At 39.9% G+C, this 20457-nt stretch overlaps 1 protein-coding gene across 1 annotated transcript in view; it reads left to right on the forward strand.

The window, feature by feature from the left end:
* Window positions 1-474: 474 nt before the first annotated feature.
* The window catches only part of Naf1 (nuclear assembly factor 1 ribonucleoprotein), a 35630-nt gene continuing 15647 nt past the window's right edge, over window positions 475-20457 (forward strand). Inside the window, exons 1-2 of the mRNA XM_052162502.1 lie at window positions 475-876; window positions 4626-4788. Of these exons, the coding sequence (XP_052018462.1) occupies window positions 611-876; window positions 4626-4788 (429 nt within the window). The 5' untranslated portion in view covers window positions 475-610. The remainder of the gene's footprint in view (window positions 877-4625; window positions 4789-20457) is intronic.

Here is a 20457-nt window from a genome sequence, read left to right on the forward strand (position 1 = left end):
TGAGAATGTAAATGTGTTTTTGTATATTCATTTAACTTTCAAGATAAATTACTAAAGTTGACTTTTCAAGACGTCTTGACTCAAGATTCTTTTTTTTATTTGTTTTTTGTTTGTTTGTTTTGTTTTGTTTTTTTCGTGACAGGATTTGTTTGTGTAGCCCTGACTGTCCTGGAACTCACTGTGTAGACCAGGCTGGCTTTGAACTCAGAAATCCGCCTGCCTCAGCCTCCCAGAGTGCTGGGATTAAAGGCGTGCGCCACTACCGCCCGGCACCTGACTCAAGATTCTTACGTACAGACACTAATACTATAATTTTGCTTCATTCTCATCATGCCTGGAAGCCCTAGCTTTTGTGAGCAGCACAGGTCATCAGAAGCAGTGAACACGGCGGACTTAGGGCCGCGCGGAAGCCAAGATTCCTCCAGCCTCTGGGAACCAGCGTCTCGTCCATGACGTCACCAGCCCTCCCGGAAGTCCCGTGAATGATGCCGGGGGCGTGTCTTCAGGTCCCTCCGCGTGCGGTTACCTGAGAGACGCGCGAGTTTTAGTGCAGCGGCGGAGGCGAGCTCAAGAGGAGAACCTCGAGCTGGTCTACGGCCCGTGCGGCGACATGGAGGTGGTGGAGGCCGCCGCGCAGCTGCAGACGCTCAAGTTCGGCGGCTCCGGCCAGGGATCCGCAGCACCGCCGCCACCACCTGAGGACGCCCAGCAGGCGGAGCGGGCCCCGCCGGCAGGGGAGCAGCCGCCGCCAGCCCAGAGCTCCGATGCTTGCGGCAGCCCACCGCTGCGGAACGAGGCCTGCGTCACCGGCCCGGACGCCGCGGAGCCGCCGCCAGTGCTGCAGGCCTCGGACTCCTCGGACTCGGATTCCGACAGGTCGAGTGCACGCGAACCCCGGGGGTGCCGGGGCGGGGGACACGGGGCCTAGGTGGTGGTGTGCGCGCTTGCTCGGCGGGGCGGCCCGGCTGAGCTCTGCGCACGTGCTCTCTGGGAGCTGCCCCCCCCTCCCCGGTCTCGCCGGATTGCTTTCCACGGTCCCAACTTACTTTTAGAGTTCCCCACTTCCTTTCCAAACTAGACGCAAAGTTACAAGTGTATAGTTGCAACCTATTTACAGTATAGAAACCTCGACGTTTGTAGATTGTTTGTAAAATTACTTTTGCTGTGTTATCTTAGGAACTCAATTTAACATGTACTTTAGGGTTAGAACTTCTGAATTTTGTTTTAGTTCAGAATTGCTCATTTTTTTTTTTTTTCATCGAGACTACTATTTTGGACCCTTAGGAGTTGAGGGTCAGGAAAAGGATTACTACTTTAGGTTTCAAAGTTCATTCTCCCCCTTTCCATCAAGGATCTTGTGTAGCCCAGACTGGTCTGTATCCTGGGAGGCTGAGGTTGAACTCCTGGTCCTCCTGTCTCCACCCTCCAAGTGCAGGGTTGTACAAGCCATCCACTACCGTTCTCATAAAGTTGCTTCTTGACAGTTAACTGTTAATCGGTAGAATCTGCTTAGGGAGCAGGATTCTATGAAATTTGAAAACCAGTTTCTTGGTATTTGGGTCTCTGTGTTTTACACAGACGTTTCCTCAGTGTGTTGTTCTTTGTGGAATTAGACACAGAATATAGAAGGTTATCAAACTACAAATGTTTGAGTAAGCATGGGGTGAGGGGATTTTAGGAGACAGGACACGTTTAAGAAACTACTAAGAGAGGTAAGGGAGAATGGTTTCAGCAAGAGGGAGGGGGTGTGAGGAGATTGGTGGAGAGAGCTAAGCCAATTATGAACAGTTTGGTTTCTTGACAGATCTGAGACGGTAGTCATCTTGTAAAGTCAAGAGCCTGCACTGCTGGGGAACAGATACAGGCAGTGGATCAGGATGGTTGGAAGGGAAGCATGGGATATGGTCAATTGCAAGACAGAATAGTGTTGGCTTCTCGCCCCGGGTGGCGGAGGATACCAGATACTTGAAAAGAGGTACTGCTTTTTGCCTATGTGCTAGGGAGATAATGTTTTGTTAATAGAACCATTCATTTCAAGTTTTTGATTGCTGTGTGACATTTTCTGGGGAGACATGAACAGACATCTCTTCATTCCAGATTGTATATGGTAACGGGTCAAGGAAACGGGTGCACCCAAGCCTAGCTCAGTGAGCAGTACACATATGGTGCTTGTATGCAAGAGCATGGGTACTCAGGTAGCTGCATCATGGGAAAGCCCATGGTGCCTGGGCGACAGAAAAGCTGTCCCTGGAGTTCCTTGCTGTGGTGACAGCTCTACCAGCAGTCTGCCCAGCAAGTTACTACTTTTCTAACTTCAGGTCAGGGCCTTGTGAGTTCCACTAGTTTCTTGAGTCTTCTAGGTCCTTCTGCATCCTCTAGGAGGCAGAGTTTCAGTTGGGAGGAAATAATTACACAGCAATAGCCCAAACTAACTTTTTATTTATTTTTTTTAAAGATTTGTTTATTTTTATTTATTTTATTTATATGAGTACATTGTAGCTGTCTTAAGACACACACCAGAAAAGGGCATCTGATCCCATTACAGAAGGCTGTGAGCCACCATGTGGTTGCTGGGAATTGAACTCAGGACCTCTGGAAGAACAGTCAGTGCTCTTAACTGCTGACCTATTTCTCCAGCTCCCCAAACTAGTTTTTAAGAAGTTGTGGACTGCCTCCAGAAGCAATTTAAAAAGTACACTAGAGAATCAGGAAGGAGAGTGATTTGGTGACATCAAAGCAAGTAGTATTTAATGTTTTCTAGGCTGAAGGCATGTCAGGCAAATCACATAGTATAATTGCATAATAGTGAATATACTAGGAGTTTGGAAAGTTTCATGCACTTGGAGAATAGAATTAGGCTTCATGTAGATAGTGGGAGGATCGAGGTTCTCGTGGTTACTAAAAACCTGATTTTGAGGCAGTCTAAGGCTGACATACAAAGGAGACTGTCTTTCTTATCTTGTCCATAGTATAGATGTTTTGGAGGAGAATTAACATTTTTCTGTGAATATTTTCTTAGTTTTAAGTACAAACCCATATAGCTACTGTCTCAGTATTTTCAGAATTGAATGTTATTGGGCCATTTAAAACTAATATCTGTTATAATTGAACAATTTATTTTGGGCATACAGCATAATATTCTGATCATGACTTGACTCCCTCATCTCCTCCCAGATCCTCCCCACCCATCCAAGGTCACACCTTCTGCTTCCATCTCTTTAGAAAGCAAATAGAGAGCATTCCCTCTCCTGGGAGGATAACCTTGAATTTCTGATTCCCTTGCTTCTAGGAGAGCCGAGGAGGGTTCAACCGTGTACCACCATAATTGGTTTAAAGTGGATATTCCTTTATTTGAACACAACACTATTACCACAATCATAAGTACTGTCTTAAAAATTACTATCTCTTGTCATATTTATGTCAGTTTACATCAGTCATGAGTTTTTCCTTTATAACAAGAGGAGGAGCTCACTTGGATGAACGGTCACAAGAAGGCTAAAGTAACTGCAGAGGGATGGAGAAAATGTGGGAGAGGCCAGGCTATTACCGAAAAGGTGGGATTGATGAGGAAGTACAATAGGTTAGGAGACTGGACTTTATGATTGACCAAGTACGAAGTAGTTTAAAAATGATCCCAGGGTCTCAGCCACCATGACTGCATGGAAGACTGAGTAGTGAAATGAAAAGAGATGTTCCAGGAAGGAGACCCATTCAGTAAGAAGAATGATATTTGCCTCTTTGCTCTTAGCTTGGTGGAAATATGAGGTATGTACAGTTCATGCAGTCATGATTGGTATGTGCCTAGGCATTAAAACTCCAGAATAGCAATGTCAGGACTGAGATGGGAGGCGTTTATTTGTACGTGGACGAAGACTGAGGTCAGTAGAGTGAATTTTTTATGTCTGAAGAGTACAGAGAATAACAGGTGACTATGGATAGAACAATTAAAAATAGCACATACAATGGGCTGAAAGGGGGGGTTAGTGAGTCAAGCCAAAGGAGTTCTCAGAGATAAGTGGTCACCATGGCATCTTTGAAGAATTTCCAGGGTGAGAAGAAACTTGTTATTGAATTAAGTATTCTCATTCATAGGTGAATCAGACAGATTCTTGGCTGTTAGAGTTATCATTAGTCAATGATTGTCACATGCTTAATTATATTTGTAGAGCTTGATAACAAGGTACTATCGGCTCAGAGAAGGCCCAGGATTTATATATCTTTAGTAGTTATATAGCCAGTGCCAAAAATGGCCTCTCCCCATAATTATTCTTCATCCCAGTGTTACTCTGACCTTCTCATGGCCTTTCATCCTAGTGAGCTATGTTGCTTTAAGTCAAAGATTTAAAAATGAACAAAATAAACCCGGTGTTGTGGTGCACATCTTTAATTCTATCACTTAGGAGGCAGAGGCAGGCAGATCTCTGAGTTTAAGGCCACCCTGGTTTATAGAGGGATTTCCAGGACAGCCAGGGTTACGCGTGAAACCTTGTCTCAAAAAAACCAGAACAAACAACAAACTGATAACCCACCATCAAAGTCAGTTTGAAATGTTAGTTTTCTACTGGAAACAAGATTTTATTTGAATTATAATGGTACTTACCAAGTTTTCAACTTTTCCTCTACAGTGAAACGGATTCAGATAGCTCAAGCTCTTCCTCTTCATCCTCGTCTTCATCTTCCTCCTGTGTATCACTTCCTCCTGTGTTGTCAGATGGAGATGAGGATGTCCAAGTTGAAAAAGAAAATAAGAGTTTTCCTCTTAAAACAAAAGATGAATTGCTTCTTAATGTAAGTACTTACATTGATTGATTGTTCCAAAACCTTAGTGCCTCCTCGTGGCTTTTTGCATGTCCCTCTGCTGGGCTTTGATAGTCTTCTGTAAGAGAGTTTATAAGGAGGCTGCTTCTGACCCTGGCCCTTGATACGAACCACATGAAGCATTGACTTCACTTTGGTGACTTACTTGTTTTCAGATGTTGAGAATACTTTCTGGATGTAGGACTGTTTTGGACCACCAGCATGCATGGAAAACCCAATGATCTGTGTTCATTCTCTAGCACTACCAAACAATGTGAAAATAACTGTGCTGACTTTTGTGCGAAGTTGTTTTGTGTCCTGTTTTGTCAACTTGACACAGGCCAGAGTTATCAGAGAGGAAGGAGTCTTAGGTAACTCCTTCGTGAGACCCGGTTAGAAGGCATTTTTTTTTTTTTTCAATTAATCGTCAGTTGGGGAGGTCATTGTGGGTGGTGCAATCCTTGGACGTGTGATTCTGGGTTCTATAAGAAAGTACACAGAGCCAGCCAAGGAAAGCAAGTCAGTAAGCAGCATCCCATCTATGGCTTCTGCTTCAGCTCCTGCATCCAGGTTCCTTCCCTGTGTGAGCTCCTGTCCCGATTTCCTTCAGTGATGAACAGTGATAGATAGGTAACAGTAAGCCCTTCTCTCTGACTTGCTCTTTGTCGTGGTGGTTGATGGCAGCAGGGGAAACCTGGACTAATACAGTTCCTTTTCTGGTTCATGGCATTTCTTTTTTTGTTCCTGCTCTTGGTCCCCAAGTGAGAAAGTTTCTTCCAAAGTAATTGAAACCTCTAACATTTAGAGAATTAGAATGCAAAATTCACTGTGTTTATTAAATGTAAGGTAGCTTTTTAGGCTACCTAGTCACTTGAAACCTTATATTCATTATTTTAAAAGTCATAGTTGGGAAACAAGTTATATTGACACCTCATTGAGGTGGTTGGCAAAACTTTCTGTGGGATTATTTTATCTTACTGTGTAACTGTGCCTTTGGAAAAGGATGGCACGTTTGGTTAAAATCTGTAGTTCCAGAGGATAGTCTCAGAAATTAGTCCAGGCTAAATTGCTTGTATTTGGTCTAGTTTGTGTACTTAAGTTATCAATGCTTTTTAAAAGTTTGGTAATCATTACCTGTAATTAGTATAAGACTAAATTGGTGACTAGTTTAATATGAAATCTGAAGGCTAAGTATTTCTTGGCTGGATTCTACCAATATTACTTATTGCTCATAGTAAAGATTTTTTTTTTCTATATTCTTTGTTTACATTCCAAATGCTTTCCCCTTTCCTGGCTCCCCCCTCCCCCAAATGTCCCATAAGCCCTCTTCCCTCCACCCATTCCCCCGATCAAACCCCTCCCATTTCTCTGTCATGGTACTCCCCTACAATGCTGGATCAAGCCTTTCCAGGACCAGGGCCCTCTCCTTCTTCATGGGAATCATTTGATATGCTAATGGTTTTCTTGAGCATTCAGAGCTTCTGGGCTAATTAATATCCACTTATAAGTGATTGCATTCCATGTGTATTCTTTTGTGATTGGGTTACCTGACTTAGGATGATATTTTCCAGTTCCAACCATTTGCCTAAAAATTTCATGAATTCATTTTTTTTTATTGCCGAGTAGTATTCCATTGTGTAAATATACCACATTTTCTGTATCCATTCCTCCACTGGGGGACATCTGGATTCTTTCCAGCTTCTGGCTATTATACATAAGGCTGCTATGAACATACTGGAGCATGTGTCCTTATTGCATGCCAGGGAATCCTCTGGGTATATGCCTAGGACTGGTATAGCAGGGTCCTCCGGAAGTGTCATGCCCAGTTTTCTGAGAAACCGCCAGACTGATTTCCAAAGTGGTTGTACCATCTTACAATCCCACCAGCAGTGGAGGAGTGTTCTCTTTCTCCACATCCTCGCCAACACCTGCTGTCTCCTGAGTTTTTGACTTTAGCCATTCTGACTGGTGTGAGGTGAAATCTCAGGGTTTTGATCTGCATTTCCCTAATGACTAATGATGTTGAACATTTCTTAAGGTGCTTCTCAGCCATCCGAATTTCTTCAGTTGAAAATTCTTTGTTTAGAGCTGCACCCCATTTTTTAATAGGGTTATTTGGTTCTCTGGGTTCTAACTTCTTGAGTTCTTTGTATGTATTGGACATTAGCCCTCTGTTGGGTGTAGGTTTGGTGAAGATCTTTTCCCAATTTGTTGGTTGACGTTTTGTCCTTTGCCTTACAGAAACTTTGTAATTTTATGAGGTCCGATTTGTCAATTCTTGAGCTTAGAGCATAAGCTATTGGTGTTCTGTTCAGGAACTTTTCCCCTGTGCCCATGTCCTCAAGGGTCTTCCCCAGTTTCTTTTCTATTAGTTTCAGTGTGTCAGGTGTTATGTGGAGGTCCTTGATCCACTTGGAGTTAGTACAAGGATATAAGAATGGATCAATTCGCATTCTTCTGCATGCTGATCTCCAATTGAACCAGCACCATTTGTTGAAAAGGCTGTCTTTTTTCCACTGGATGTTTTCAGGTCCTTTGTAAAAGATTAAGTGGCCATAGGTGTGTGGGTTCATTTCTAGGTCTTCAATTCTATTCCATTGCTTGAGGTCCAGGATACTGATTTCCCCCAGAAGTTCTTTTACTGTTGAGAATAGTTTTAGCTATCTTGGGTTTTTTGGTTTATTACAGATGAATTTGAGAATTGCTCTTTTTAACTCTATGAAGAACTGAGTTGGGATTTTGATGGGGATCACGTTGAATCTATAGATTGCTTTTGGCAAGGTGGTCATTTTAACTATATTCTTCCAATCCACAAGCATGGAAGATTTTTCCATTTTCCGAGGTCTTCTGTTTCCTTCTTCAGAGACCTGAAGTTCTTGTCATACAGATCTTTTATTTGTTTGGTTAGAGTCACACCAAGATACTTTATATAGTTTGTGGCTATTGTGAAGGGTGTCATTTCCCTAACTTCTTTCTCAGCCTGCTTATCCTTTGAGTATAGGAAGGCTACTGATTTGCTTGAATTGATTTTGTAACCAACCACTTTGCTGAAGTTGTTTATCAGCTGTAGGAGTTCTCTGGTGGAGTTTTTGGGTCACTTAAGTAGACTATCATATGATCTGCACATAGTGATAGTTTGACTTCTTCCCTTCCAATTTCTATCCCTTTGACCTCCTTATGTTTTCTAATTGCTCTAGCTAGAACTTCAAGTACTATATTGAAAAGATATGGAGAGAGAGGGCAGCCTTGTCTAGTCCCTGATTTTAGTGGGATTGCTTCAAGTTTCTCTCTATTTAGTTTGATGTTGGTTAGTGGTTTCCTGTTTATTGCTTTAACTATGTTTAGGTATGGGCCTTGAATTCCTGTTCTTTCCAAGACTTTTAGCATGAAAGGATGCTGAATTTTGTCCAATGCTTTTTTATCATCTAATGAAATGATCATGAGTTTTTTTTCTTTTGAGTGTGTTTATGTAGTGGATTGCATTGATGGATTTCCGTATATGAACTATCCCTGCATCCCTGCGATGAAGCCTACTTAATCATGGTGGATGATTGTTTTGATGTGTTCTTGGATTCGGTTGGCAAGAATTTTATTTAGTATTTTTGCATGGATATTCGTAAGGGAAATTGGCCTGAAGTTCTCTTTCTTTGTTGGATCTTTGTGTGGTTTTGGTATCAGTGTAATTGTGGCTTTGTAGAAGAGTTGGGTAGTGTTCCTTCTGTTTCTATTTTGTGGAATAGTTTGAAGAGTATTGGTGGTAGGTCTTCTTTGAAGGTCGATGGAATTCTGCCCTAAAACTATCTGGTCCTGTGCTTTTTTTGGTTGGGAGACTGTCTATGACCCATTTTATTTCTTTAGAAGATTTTTGTTTTTCTTAGGCTTGACATTGTAGGCTTTTGGATTAGTGTGCCATGGTTTATGTGTTAGTAGTTCATGATAGATTCTGGCAAATAAAGGCTCATAATCAACTATTTTTTGAAAGTACACAGAAACCTGGTCTCTGTTTTACCTGTATCCTGATGACCTTTCAGAAGTTTGCAGATTGTAAAACCAATAAGTAGGAGATTTATCTATATGGTTTTATTTGCCTTATTGAGTCTGAATTTTTAACATTAGGAGTCCTTTGAATTTAACACAAAATCTTATATTGTTGTGTTTGTGTGGTGTCTAAATAGAATACTGTAGACATTTATGAGAAATCAGACAGGGTCTGTGGCCACACAGGCTTTGTTCTTTGAATACTGAGTTCATAACTGATTTTTGCATCTCCCTGGTACCATAAAGTAGTTGACCCTGATGGTTGGTTCATAGTCAACAGTAGTAATGATTACGGAAAGAATCTGAATGAGTGTCTTTTCTTCATTGGATCTTTTAAGAAATTGTAACATACCTGTAACATATGCCAGGTCGATATTGAGTGTGGAAAGATACTAAATAGAGCAGAAGACACATTTAATTGCTTGAGTTCTGTTGAAATGTGTTGGCACAAATGAATTTTTCCTTTGGGAGTACATTGTTGTCTTTTAGAACTTAGAACAGTGAGTAGTGTGTTCCTGTTTGTGCCATTTCTAAGAGATCTTTTGGAAAAGACAAAGAGGAGGCACTGTGGTGGTTTGATTAGGAACAGCCCCCATAAATGCATTTGAATACTTGGCCCATTGGGAATGCACTATTAGGGGTATGGACTTGTTAGAGCAGGTGTGGCCTTGTTGGAGGACGTGTGTCACTTTGGAGGTAGGACTTTGAGGTCTCATAAATAAGCTCAAACTACACCCAATGCAGAAAATGGGCTTTTCCTGTCTGCCTTTGGATAGAGGTGTAGAACTCTGAGCTCACAGTCATGCTTTGTGCCATGATGATAATCAACCTCTGACCTCTAAGCCAGCCTAAATTGTTTTCTTTGATAAGAGTTGTCTTGGTCCTGTTGTCCTGTAACAGCAATGAAACCCAAAGACAGGCACTTACAGATTTTAGTTAGTTGGGTGTTTTCCATACCTAACTTACTTATATTTTATGTTCATTGGTGTTTGACTCTGTATGTCTGTGTGAGAGTATTAGAAGCCCTTGAACTGGAGTTACAGACAGGTGTGAGCTGCCATGTTGGTGCTGGGAATTGAATCCAGGTCCTATGGAAGAGCAGCCAGTGCTCTTACCCATCTCTTCAGCCCTTATTTACTGCCCTTATTTATTTAGGTTTTTGAGACAGGGTTTCTCTACATAGCCTTGGCTGTCCTGGAATTTATTGCATAGACCAGGTTGGCCTTGATCTGCCTTTCTCCGCTTACTGAGTTCTCGGATTAAAGGTACACCCAGCAAGTTTTTAATTTTAAAATAAATGGATTTTTTATTGGATATTAACATATATTTATATGAATAGTATTAGGAAGGAAAAAATACTGCTGCTTTGTTGCTAGAGGTAGGGAGACATTATAATTTTCTGGTTTGCCCTAAATCTCTAACTTTGTAAAGATCTATTAACAACTCTCTCAAAGGATTCAACAAATTCATGACAGAAGACTATCTGTGAGAAAAAAGTCTAAAAAAATTTAGAGAAAATGAGTAGCTGAATTCCAAGGATGGTATGACCTCAGCGTCTTTCCTGCGCTGCCTCTGTGTTGTTCTGTAGAGGTGACAGTTTGTCCACCAATATGCACTTTTTTATGAGGGGTTAAATCAGCTATGTATACTTGGTTACATAGCCTTGAATGAATAATGCATGAATTTGCTTGGACATGAGCCTCATGGCCATCCGTGTTTGTGTGGGCAAGTCTGTAGGAGGTGAGAATGGGAAAGTGAGAGCTCGAGGTGTGTGGGCAAGCGAAGCACCTAGTGACCGTGGGAGCAGGAGTGGGAATGTGTGTAGTGACAGTTTGGAGTTTGTTTTTTTGTTGTTGTTTTTGTTTTTTAGATTTATTTATTTATTATATATAAGTACTCTGTAGTTATCTTCTGACACTCCAACAAAGGGCGTCAGATCTCATTACAGATGGTTGTGAGCTACCATGTGGTTGCTGAGATATGAGCTCACAACCTTTGTGACTAAGAGCAGTTAGTGCTCTTAAGCGCTGAGCCATCTCTCCAGCCCCAGTTTTGGAATTTTGATTTCTTTAAAAAACCCACAGAAATATTATAATAATGTGTTTTCATTTTAACCCCAGGTGTGGGATATAGGGCTGCTTCAGATTCTTGACAGCACTTTGCTGTGATTTGCCTTGTACTCTGGTTGGGGGAGCAGGGGGTGGGGCATGATTTTGCTAGCTGCAGATAATTTCTGCGATTGTGTGACATTTGGAATTCTGGGGACTTGTCAGAGGGTATATAAATGCTAGAGCCTCTAAAGGAGGGCTGGGTTGTTCGTTGTTGTGCGTTGTATGTTGTGTGTTAAGAAGAAATCTGATATCCTGACAGTGAAGATCAAACTTGCCTCAAGGAACTCGAGGTCCCTAATCATCAGGAAGTAGTCTAAGTATAACATTAGCCCCCTTTCCAGCCCCTGACTTCACTCCGAGATCTTTTGCCTTTCCTCTCTTTTTTCTGTCTTACCTAGTTTAGGAGGTTGAAAGGGTGGAAGAAAATCCGTGAAGCACGGAAAGCAGAAGAACCACAAAGTAGGAAAAGGCAGCTACGATGTGTATTGGGTGGGTATTGGGTTATTGGGATGGTCTTCTGACAAGTGAAGGATACTGAGCCCTTGGAGTATCAGTGTTAACTGGTAGAGGCAAGTACTTGGAAGTGACTGTGATGCTAAGCCAAGGTTGGAATCAGTATTGTGAGAAGACTCGACTTACCAAAGAGAACAGAAGGATTGTAAACTTGGGTTGGAAAGCCATGGGAACTAAGGTAGCTATTAGGTCATTATTTCTGTGCCTCTTGGATATTCTTCCATCTTCAATGGAAGCCATGTGATTCTGTCTTTCCACACTGGCTTCCTGTGCTCACCTTCAGAGGGAACTTTTTCATTATAGCTTTATGGACATCTCCTTCCCTGGCTCTAGGTGAGGCATTTTCTTGTTAATTGGCTACTGTCTTGTTTCTTTTATCTTGGGTCAAAATATGAGGTTTTTGTTTTTGTTTGTTTAGTAAGTAGCAATTCATTTTTTTGGGAACTGTTCCCTCTTTGCTTCAACTAAATGCTGTAGGCTGTTTTGTTAAGACCTTGGATGGGGCCAGGCGATGGTGGCGCACACCTGTAATCCCAGCACTTGGGAGGCTGAGGCAGGTGGATTTCTGAGTTCGAGGCCAGCCTGGTCTACAGAGTGAGTTCCAGGACATCCAGGACTACACAGAGAAACCCTGTCTCGAAAACAAAAACCAAAAAAAAAAAAAAAAGGATGGGTCACTTGAACTCTTAGGCAGTGTTAGCATGGCTTAGTGGTGGATCAGCTGGATGGAAGCAGTCTATTAATTTTGTATCTAATAAAATTCAGAAGAAAATGAGGTAAATGCTCCAAACTGTTAATGGCAGGTTTCAGTTTGGAGTCCTGGGGATGCCTGGATCGTGCACATGCCCAGTTTAGTGCAATTTTATGTCCTATGTGCTTTTAAAGTGTTCATTCATCTTTGAGGAGTGGTCACTTCACATGTGCAGAACATCCTCTTCCCTTCAGTCTGCTTTCAAGAATGCTTCCTATGCCTTCTTAAGTCTTTCCTATTGTTTGAAAACTAGAACTCCGTGATTTAGCTATAGGTTGAGCATCCTTAATTTGAACCATAGAGGAAGTGAAAAAGGAGCCCCAATTAGCCCTCTTGGTGATGTCACGTTTACAGGTGGTGATGTCACGTTTACAGGTGGTGATGTCACGTTTACAGGTGGTGATGTCACGTTTACAGGTGGTGATGTCACATTTACAGGTGGTGATGTCACATTTACAGGCTCTGATGTGTGATTTAACGTATTGCACTTCCTCAGCGTAAACCTCAGAATGCTGTAGAACCGTTGTAGAACAACGGTAAAGGGCACATGCATTACAGCCTTGGAGTCAGGTTAAGCCCCACAGCATGCTAAAATCAAAAATTAGATTCATTTTGACAGTTTTCTCGGATACTTCTGCTCTTAACTCTTCATTCAAATAAATCAATGTAATTGAAAATATAAATTATTAAAAACATTAGGAATGCTAATGGTTCAACCTAGGAACTAGAAATAAATTTTATACATTGTTGCTTATTTTATCTGAGAATTATGACTTCAGTGCTTATGTGCAGTATTCATTAGGGGTAACCATGTATATTTATGCATTTGGAACACTATGACCAAGGAAATGTTCATGGGAACTCCAACTTTCTCATCAAGATTGCCTGCCTTCCTTCCTTCCTTCCTTCCTTCCTTCCTTCCTTCCTTCCTTCCTCCCTTCCTTCCTTCCTTCCTTCGAAATGTACTTTGTATTTAGCTTGAAGACATATATTCACCTGATTTTGCTAAGTCATGCATCCAGACGTGACTAAAACATCTTCACATGAAGGAAAGAAATACCTGGGCCATTTCAGGTGGTTAGAAGTTGAACTGAACAATTTCATACCTGCCTGATGTCTCAACTCCTGTGAAATTGCACTATGGTCTGCACTAAGTGAATATGTGTTTTTCAGGGTCTGACTTATTTATCATTTTGTACTAAATATAGGGGAAATTTTAAGTTTTTATGATACTGGGTAGAATTGGAATTTACTACAATCTAACCTGGATACTAATGAAAGTTGTCACAATGCCTGATATTTAGCAGTGTTTTATAGACTCAGAGGAAGATGATTTTTCATTAGTATTTGATATTATACAATCGTCAAATTTTTTAAAGGAAGACTTTGTCTTTACAGATGATTCTGTAAAGCCCACATGCAGTATGCTGGAGATGTAACTGTGATAAAGCACTTGCTTTAACACCCACTGGGTCCCAGGTTCTAGCACCATGCGTTATTCAAGGCCGTAAAATGAAGTTTGTTCAGCTTCAAGTGAAGGTTTTTATGCACTAGAGCATCCTTACATTTCCACTGTATGTACATACATTTGGTTTTAATTGTTTGGAACCATCCCATGTTCTTACTTTCCCTGATAGACTTTAAAAAGTATGCTTGTCTAGCTGAAGTGTGAGGCATTCACGTGTTGAAAGAGTGACAGAATTAATGACAGTTTCAGAGGAATGCTGTGTGGTAAGCAGTAGGACCTGTAGAAAGTGAAGGCAACTTGCCTTGAACAGCCTGGTGAGGAGCATGTGAACTTACCCAAGACAGGGTGATCGATCCCATTGCAGTTGTAGTCTCAGTCACTGGGAACTCACAAAGTGATGATTTGTTCCTTTATCATCCACACAACTAATGTTGGTAGTTCTAAACTGACTTTTTTTTTTTTAACCTTTAAAGATTTTAGAGATGTGATCTGAGGCAGTCACAGTATCTTTTCTCTTAGTTTTATGTAAGATCATAAATGAAATGTACAGTCTCAGGTAATAACAAGAGATATTCTTAGAGTTTGTTGTTTAAAGATTTTTTTCATTCTGAGGCATAATTTTAATTCAGTTTTATAGTTGAGTTTTAGTCTTTTGCAGAGTTTTGTTGAAGCTTGTGGTTTGGGGTTTTGGGTTTTTTTGTTTGTTGTTTTTATTTGCTGTGTGCTTCTGAGACAGCATCTTATTATGTAGCTCTGACTGGCCTCAAACTCTACATAGACGATCTGGCCTTGAACTCTCAGAGATCTGCTTCTCCCTGAGATTAAAGGTGTGCACCGCTGTGACCCGTCTCAAACTTTGCTTTTGGTGACAGTCATTTTAGAGAAAAATAGGATGAAAACATAATCATTGGATAAGAAAAAAAAGACATTTCAAAGAATCATTGACATTTTTAGGTGTAACTATTTAATGGCTGGCCTGAGACTGTTTGGTATTATATAACAGGGCACTAATATATACATAAGGGCACTAATGATGCAATCAATATGCAGATGGGTGAGTTCTACAGAAATCTGTGAAGTTAAAAAATTATTAATGAAATTAATTATGGTCATAGATGCCACAAATTGTACAGAGCTAATCCATTCTCTTTTTTTTTTTCAATATGTTTTACCAGATAATAGGAAAAATAAAAATTGAGTCTTGGCTCTCAGTCCTCCAGAGGTTGGATCCTACCTTCCAAGCATATCTGCACAGTGAAGGCTCACCTAATAGCTTCAGGTAATTGGCATGCATTCTTCTTGGGTAATAAGAGAAAAGTGGCCTGATAATTTATTCCACTTTCCCCACTTTTCTCAATTCTGCCCAAACTAGTACCAGAAGGGAGTTCTGCTTTTTCCCAGATACTTTATTACTCTTACTCCAGTTTTGTGAGTAAAAACACACATAAGATTCTTTAGATAATTTTACCTTAGATCATCAAATTGGCTTTTTTTCTCTTTGTTTTTCAATAGTAAACCTTCAAAAAAGAGCTAGAGAAGCCGAAGCCATTGTAGTGGATGAAGGCCATTTCCTAGGGACCTGCTGCGGCACAGTAGCTCCTTCAGTGTTTGTGCCTGAAGTTTTGTTTTTAGTACAATGCATTTTGAATGCTGTGCGTTACTCATTTGAGTATTTTGTTGAGCAGAAAACCTTGTATACCTCACAGATGTTTACAGAGTCAGAATACAATAATCTTACAACAAATGTCTCAAGACTGTTCCAGAAGTATTGTTAGGGTCTTTTTGTTTGGTTGTATTGCTTTGCTTTGCTATGGGCAGTCTTACTGTTTAGCTCTGGCTATCCTGTAACTCTCAACCTAGATCATACTGGGCTAGGACTCATGGGAGAGTCACTTGTCTCTGCCTCCTGAGTGCTACTATTAAGGGTAAGCACCATCACATCATTCCTGGGTCTTGTGATTTTATGGCTTTCTTTTAAGTAATTTATCAGAAAATCATAGTAATTTTGTTTTTATCTGTATATAGTTTCCATATTCATTACATATTCAGTGCCTTTTTGAGGGTGATTCCTCAGCCTGTTGTCAATTGTATTGTTAGACATTCGTATTAAGATAATTTGCTCAGTTTTCTGCATTATTAGTGGGAAAAAAAATTAATAGCAGAAAAAAAGAGACTTTCTGAGAACCTGTTAAGTGGGAAGGAACAGATTCAAAATTGGTAAGATTAATAGCAAAGTGCCTAGTCACATTAGAATCTGGGTAAGTTATTTATTATTATTTAGGTTTTCAATAATAGTAGATTATTTTGTCATGATGAAGAATCTGTTGAATATACGTTTTCTTAAATTGTATTTTTTGTCAGATTTGCTTCACCTTTGACTTAGCTGTAGAGTGTGTAGAAAATATGACTTGAATTTTGAATTTTAGTCATTCCTTTACAAGAAGTGCTTGGTGTATTTTATGTTCGGTTAGCCTTTTGGGCTGACAATATCAATCCTTGTGTATTCTGTTATCAAATACAGAAATATGGACTGTCTAGGAAAATATTTTTATTCTTGGATTTTAAGATAGAAAACCTTTTATAATACTTGTTGTAGATAAATGACAACATAAGTATTTGTGTTTAGTTATAGATAATGTACATTTAAAACAAGTTTTTAATTTCATTTTAACTTTTGAAACTAAAATGTAGATTAATTACAGATCCTCATTTCCAAAGTAGATTATTTAGGTTAGCATTAAGGTGTTTCAGTAATATGGTTGTGTAATTTTAAAATGTTTAACTCTGACCCAGGCTGGAAGTAGATGAGTGTTAGAGCCTGAGTATGTGTCGGTGGTGGTCTCTGTTTCTTTGTGAGACTGTACAGTGAGGTTACGCAGAGGTTTATATGCAGTGGTGAGAATGCTTAATGTTGTTCTGACTTGAGACCGACTCTTTAATTAAATTTAATTTAATGAGTTACATCTAAACTTATCAGTGTAGTTAGTATCTTCCAATGTGGATATGTAAAAATGGAAAGGATTGTTTACATGTTGATGTAGGGCAGTCCCAGCTCATTTAAGTTTTCTGATCTGTAGATAAGTACCTTGTTTTCTCTGTATCCTGGGTTTTGTCCATTACTTGATGCATAGGGTCTTTCCCATTTCTCTCATTATCTCTGCATTAGATAATTAGGAGATCTCTTCCAATTCTGTACGTTCTGATTGGAATCAAAATGTCCATCAGTATGTATTCCAGCTATTTTTCCTCTATTGCTGTTTGTGAGTTTTTATTTCTTGTCACATGTATACCCTTTTACCATCTACAAAAAAGTAAAGCGATCGCCTCCTGTTCCTTTAATGTGCCTCTGAGGAGATTTACATATTGTCTGAGCAGGGCATGTGTTTTGCTCTCCAGGAAGCCAGTGTTAACCTAATTGTAGAAATGCTTGCAGCTGTAGCTAGAGGTGTCCATGCATCATTCTTGGCAGTAAGGTTTCTTAGGAGGCTTTATTTTAGTTTGAGGTGGTTGGGTTCAGGTGTTTTTCCTTCCTTGAGGGTTGTATATTAAATTATATTTTTATTTTCTGATTTTTCCTCTGACTAAAATGAACATTGATTTCTGGGATCCTTGATTAGCTTGGAGTGGTAACATGGGTCAGTTTTGTCAGTTTATTTAATAAATATATAATGAATGTACTAGTCATCATTCTGGTGCTAAGCTGACTAGGTCCTGGTTACAGGGTTTATTTTCTCATTAGGGATGTGGAAGAAATGCATAGAATGTCAGTGTGATTTGAAGGAGGCAAAGAGTAGAACATCAGGTAAAGAATAACTAGCTCTGGTCCTGCTGCTCTTTCGATTTAGCAGTTAGGAAGAGATTGTAAGTAACACTTGGAATACAAACATCAAGACAAGGCCATATTAATTCTTTATTGGGCATGGTGACCCAGAGAACTTCATGTTGGATTTTTTGTTTTTTTTTAATTTGGTTTTAATTTAATTTTGGAACTCACTCTGTAGACCAGGCTGGCCTTGAACTCAGAAATCCGCCTGCCTCTACCTCCCAGAGTATTGGGATTACAGATGTGCACCACCTCTGCCTGGCTTCACTTTCGATTTTCATAGAGACCATTTATTTATTTATTTATTTATTTGCTTATTTATTTATTTATTTATTTATGCAAACCTTTCAGAGTACTGCTTCTTTGGACTACCAGTAATTTTCAAGGAAAGAATATGTGTTAGATGAATCCTAGCTGATAGAACTTAAAATATTTTTCTTTCTCTTTTCTTTCTCCTAGCCTGTTTATTTGAAAGAAATAAGCATCTGTTTTCCATTGAGTTTTGTCTGAAAAACATCTGTCCTTCTGGACATAGCTTTGTACAGCTTGATTTAGCTGGCTTTTCAAGGCACGCTCTGTAATAAGCTCAAATTGGAGGTGTGTGGTGCTACTTTCATTACTTACCTCTTGCACTTTGTGTGTACACTATAGAGTAGATGATGTATGCTCTGCGCTCCGTAGAGTATTTAGAGTCTTTATTTATGGCACCGTATAGGTAGGTGTTATGCTGTAAAGGGTGCTGTGGTATATGTCTGCTGGGGAGGAAGGGGGTGACTACAGCTCTGAAGCTTGCATACCAGCCTGTGTAGTCAGTCAGTGAGCTTCAGATTTAGCAAAGATACCCAGTCTCAGCAACCAGGGTGAGAATGATAAAGATACTTATGCCAACCCCTGACACACACACACACACACACACACACACACACACACACATACACACATACACACACATACACATATTAATGAGCGAATGTAGGTGAATTTAATCCCTTCAATTTAATGCTGAGGAAATACTTATTCTTATGTTTCAGGCTCCTCCAGATTACTGAGATTGGAATGTGGTGACCATCACAAATCCTAGTCTTTAATTTTTTCCCTGTGTTTATTTCTCTATGAAATCAGATATCCTGTACAATTTTAGTTGGAACTTTTTATTGTTATTAATAATGATTGAAATAAGGTGGTGATTGGCTTACTAGACTTCCATCTGACAGCAACACTGAGCATTTGCCTTAAAAACAGTCTGGTGCTATATATTTTATTTTCTTCTACAAGTGTTCCTTAGAAGATTATAAGGACTTCATCATCCTGTACATTGAGGAAGCTTAACCTACAAAAATTGTGATGAAAAGACAGTAAAACTCACTGGGCTTCTTTTGATTAATCTTAGAGGAATAGTTATATACTTAACATTATATAAAATACATCAGTATGTAATTATTAATACAATATTATTAGAATTAGGTATCACGCCCACTATTTTACTTACTTGACACTAAAGAATCTGAAAACATAAAGCACTAATACTGCAAAGAATGTGTCAGTTACATTCCTGAAAAGAATCAGACAAAGCAGGGCAGAGTGGCACACACACACACACTTGGGAAGCACAGGTGGGCAGATTTCTGAGTTTGAGGCCAGCCTGGTCTGTATAGTGAGTTCCCACACAACCAGATCTACGCAGTGAGACCCTGCCTCAAAAGAGCATAGAGGAAGGGGAAAGAACTGAGTTCATGGGGGGTGGGGTTAAGAAGGAGTGTGGGGACTAAATACTAGGAATTTATGCTATTAGTAGTAACCTAATAATTAGTTATTAGTAGCTTATAATAAGTAATTAGTAGCTTATCATAAGCCTTAGTGCTATTGTAGGTATCCAGACTACTATACTGTGATTTCAGTCAATACTGATATTGACTGATATGACAATTACTAATATTACTAATATGACAATTCTGAAGTTTATCTAGTATAATAAACATGTAAGAACAATTAGAAAAATGCCATTGGGGAAAATATTGATGGACTTGGTAGGGAGTTAGCTCTTCCTGAGTAGATGAGAACCACAGTTGTTAGTGTACTGATGGTGTCACGGGTCAGTAGAGCTAAACTGAGATTTTGGTAGAACTGTGCAAGGATAAGTATATTTATTATGTTAAAGTCTGCTGTTAAGTCCATCTGGAAGATTATATTCTGTGGGGATTGCTGACTAGTATTGTAGGTAAAGAGAAAGCCAATTTCTGTTATACAAGGGTAGCATAATGAATGGCCCAGATAAACATACTGACTCCTGAAACTAGAGAAGTGACTATAATACCGAGGAGTTTTTGAGCAATTCAGAAGTATCAGATATGTGACAGATGCTAGGGGTGAAGGAGAGCGGATTTGCTGCATATGTGAAACAAGGAAAATAGCCTTAAATGTCCACAGTTCTCAGGAAAGTCAGTAAAAGGCAAATCCTCTAAAAGAAAACTGCACAAATTACATTTGCGGTTCATAAACACATACAGGTCACCAAAAAGATGTAGTTTTGCTTATCAGTCAAGTTTAAGGCCAAGAGGTTTTTAAAAGCAAGATACTGTCTTATTTTGTATCAGCTGGCAGAGATTTTAAGTTTACTTCTCAGGAGGGGCATGATGGAGGAAGTGTGAATTGATACAATGTAGGATGATATAGGAGGTCTGCTTCCAACAGGAGTCACACACACAGTCATGCAAAAACATGGATATCAGAGATTTCTAGGAAGTAGATAAACATGATTGCTGGGTTAGAGTATGGGACAGTTCTACAAGACCTACAGTAGGTATAGGGATAGTTGGGTCAGTATTTATGGTTTGGTCTAGGAAAATGTGCAGGTTGTAAAGGAGATAGCTTGTGTGCGGCAAGAATATAGAGTGAAATCTGCATAGTGAATGCATTTGAAGGGAACACAGGCCACTGACTGTGACTGGTGTGGCCA

The sequence above is a fragment of the Apodemus sylvaticus genome, chromosome 18 (assembly GCF_947179515.1).
Source record: "Apodemus sylvaticus chromosome 18, mApoSyl1.1, whole genome shotgun sequence".
Classification (NCBI taxonomy): domain Eukaryota; kingdom Metazoa; phylum Chordata; class Mammalia; order Rodentia; family Muridae; genus Apodemus; species Apodemus sylvaticus.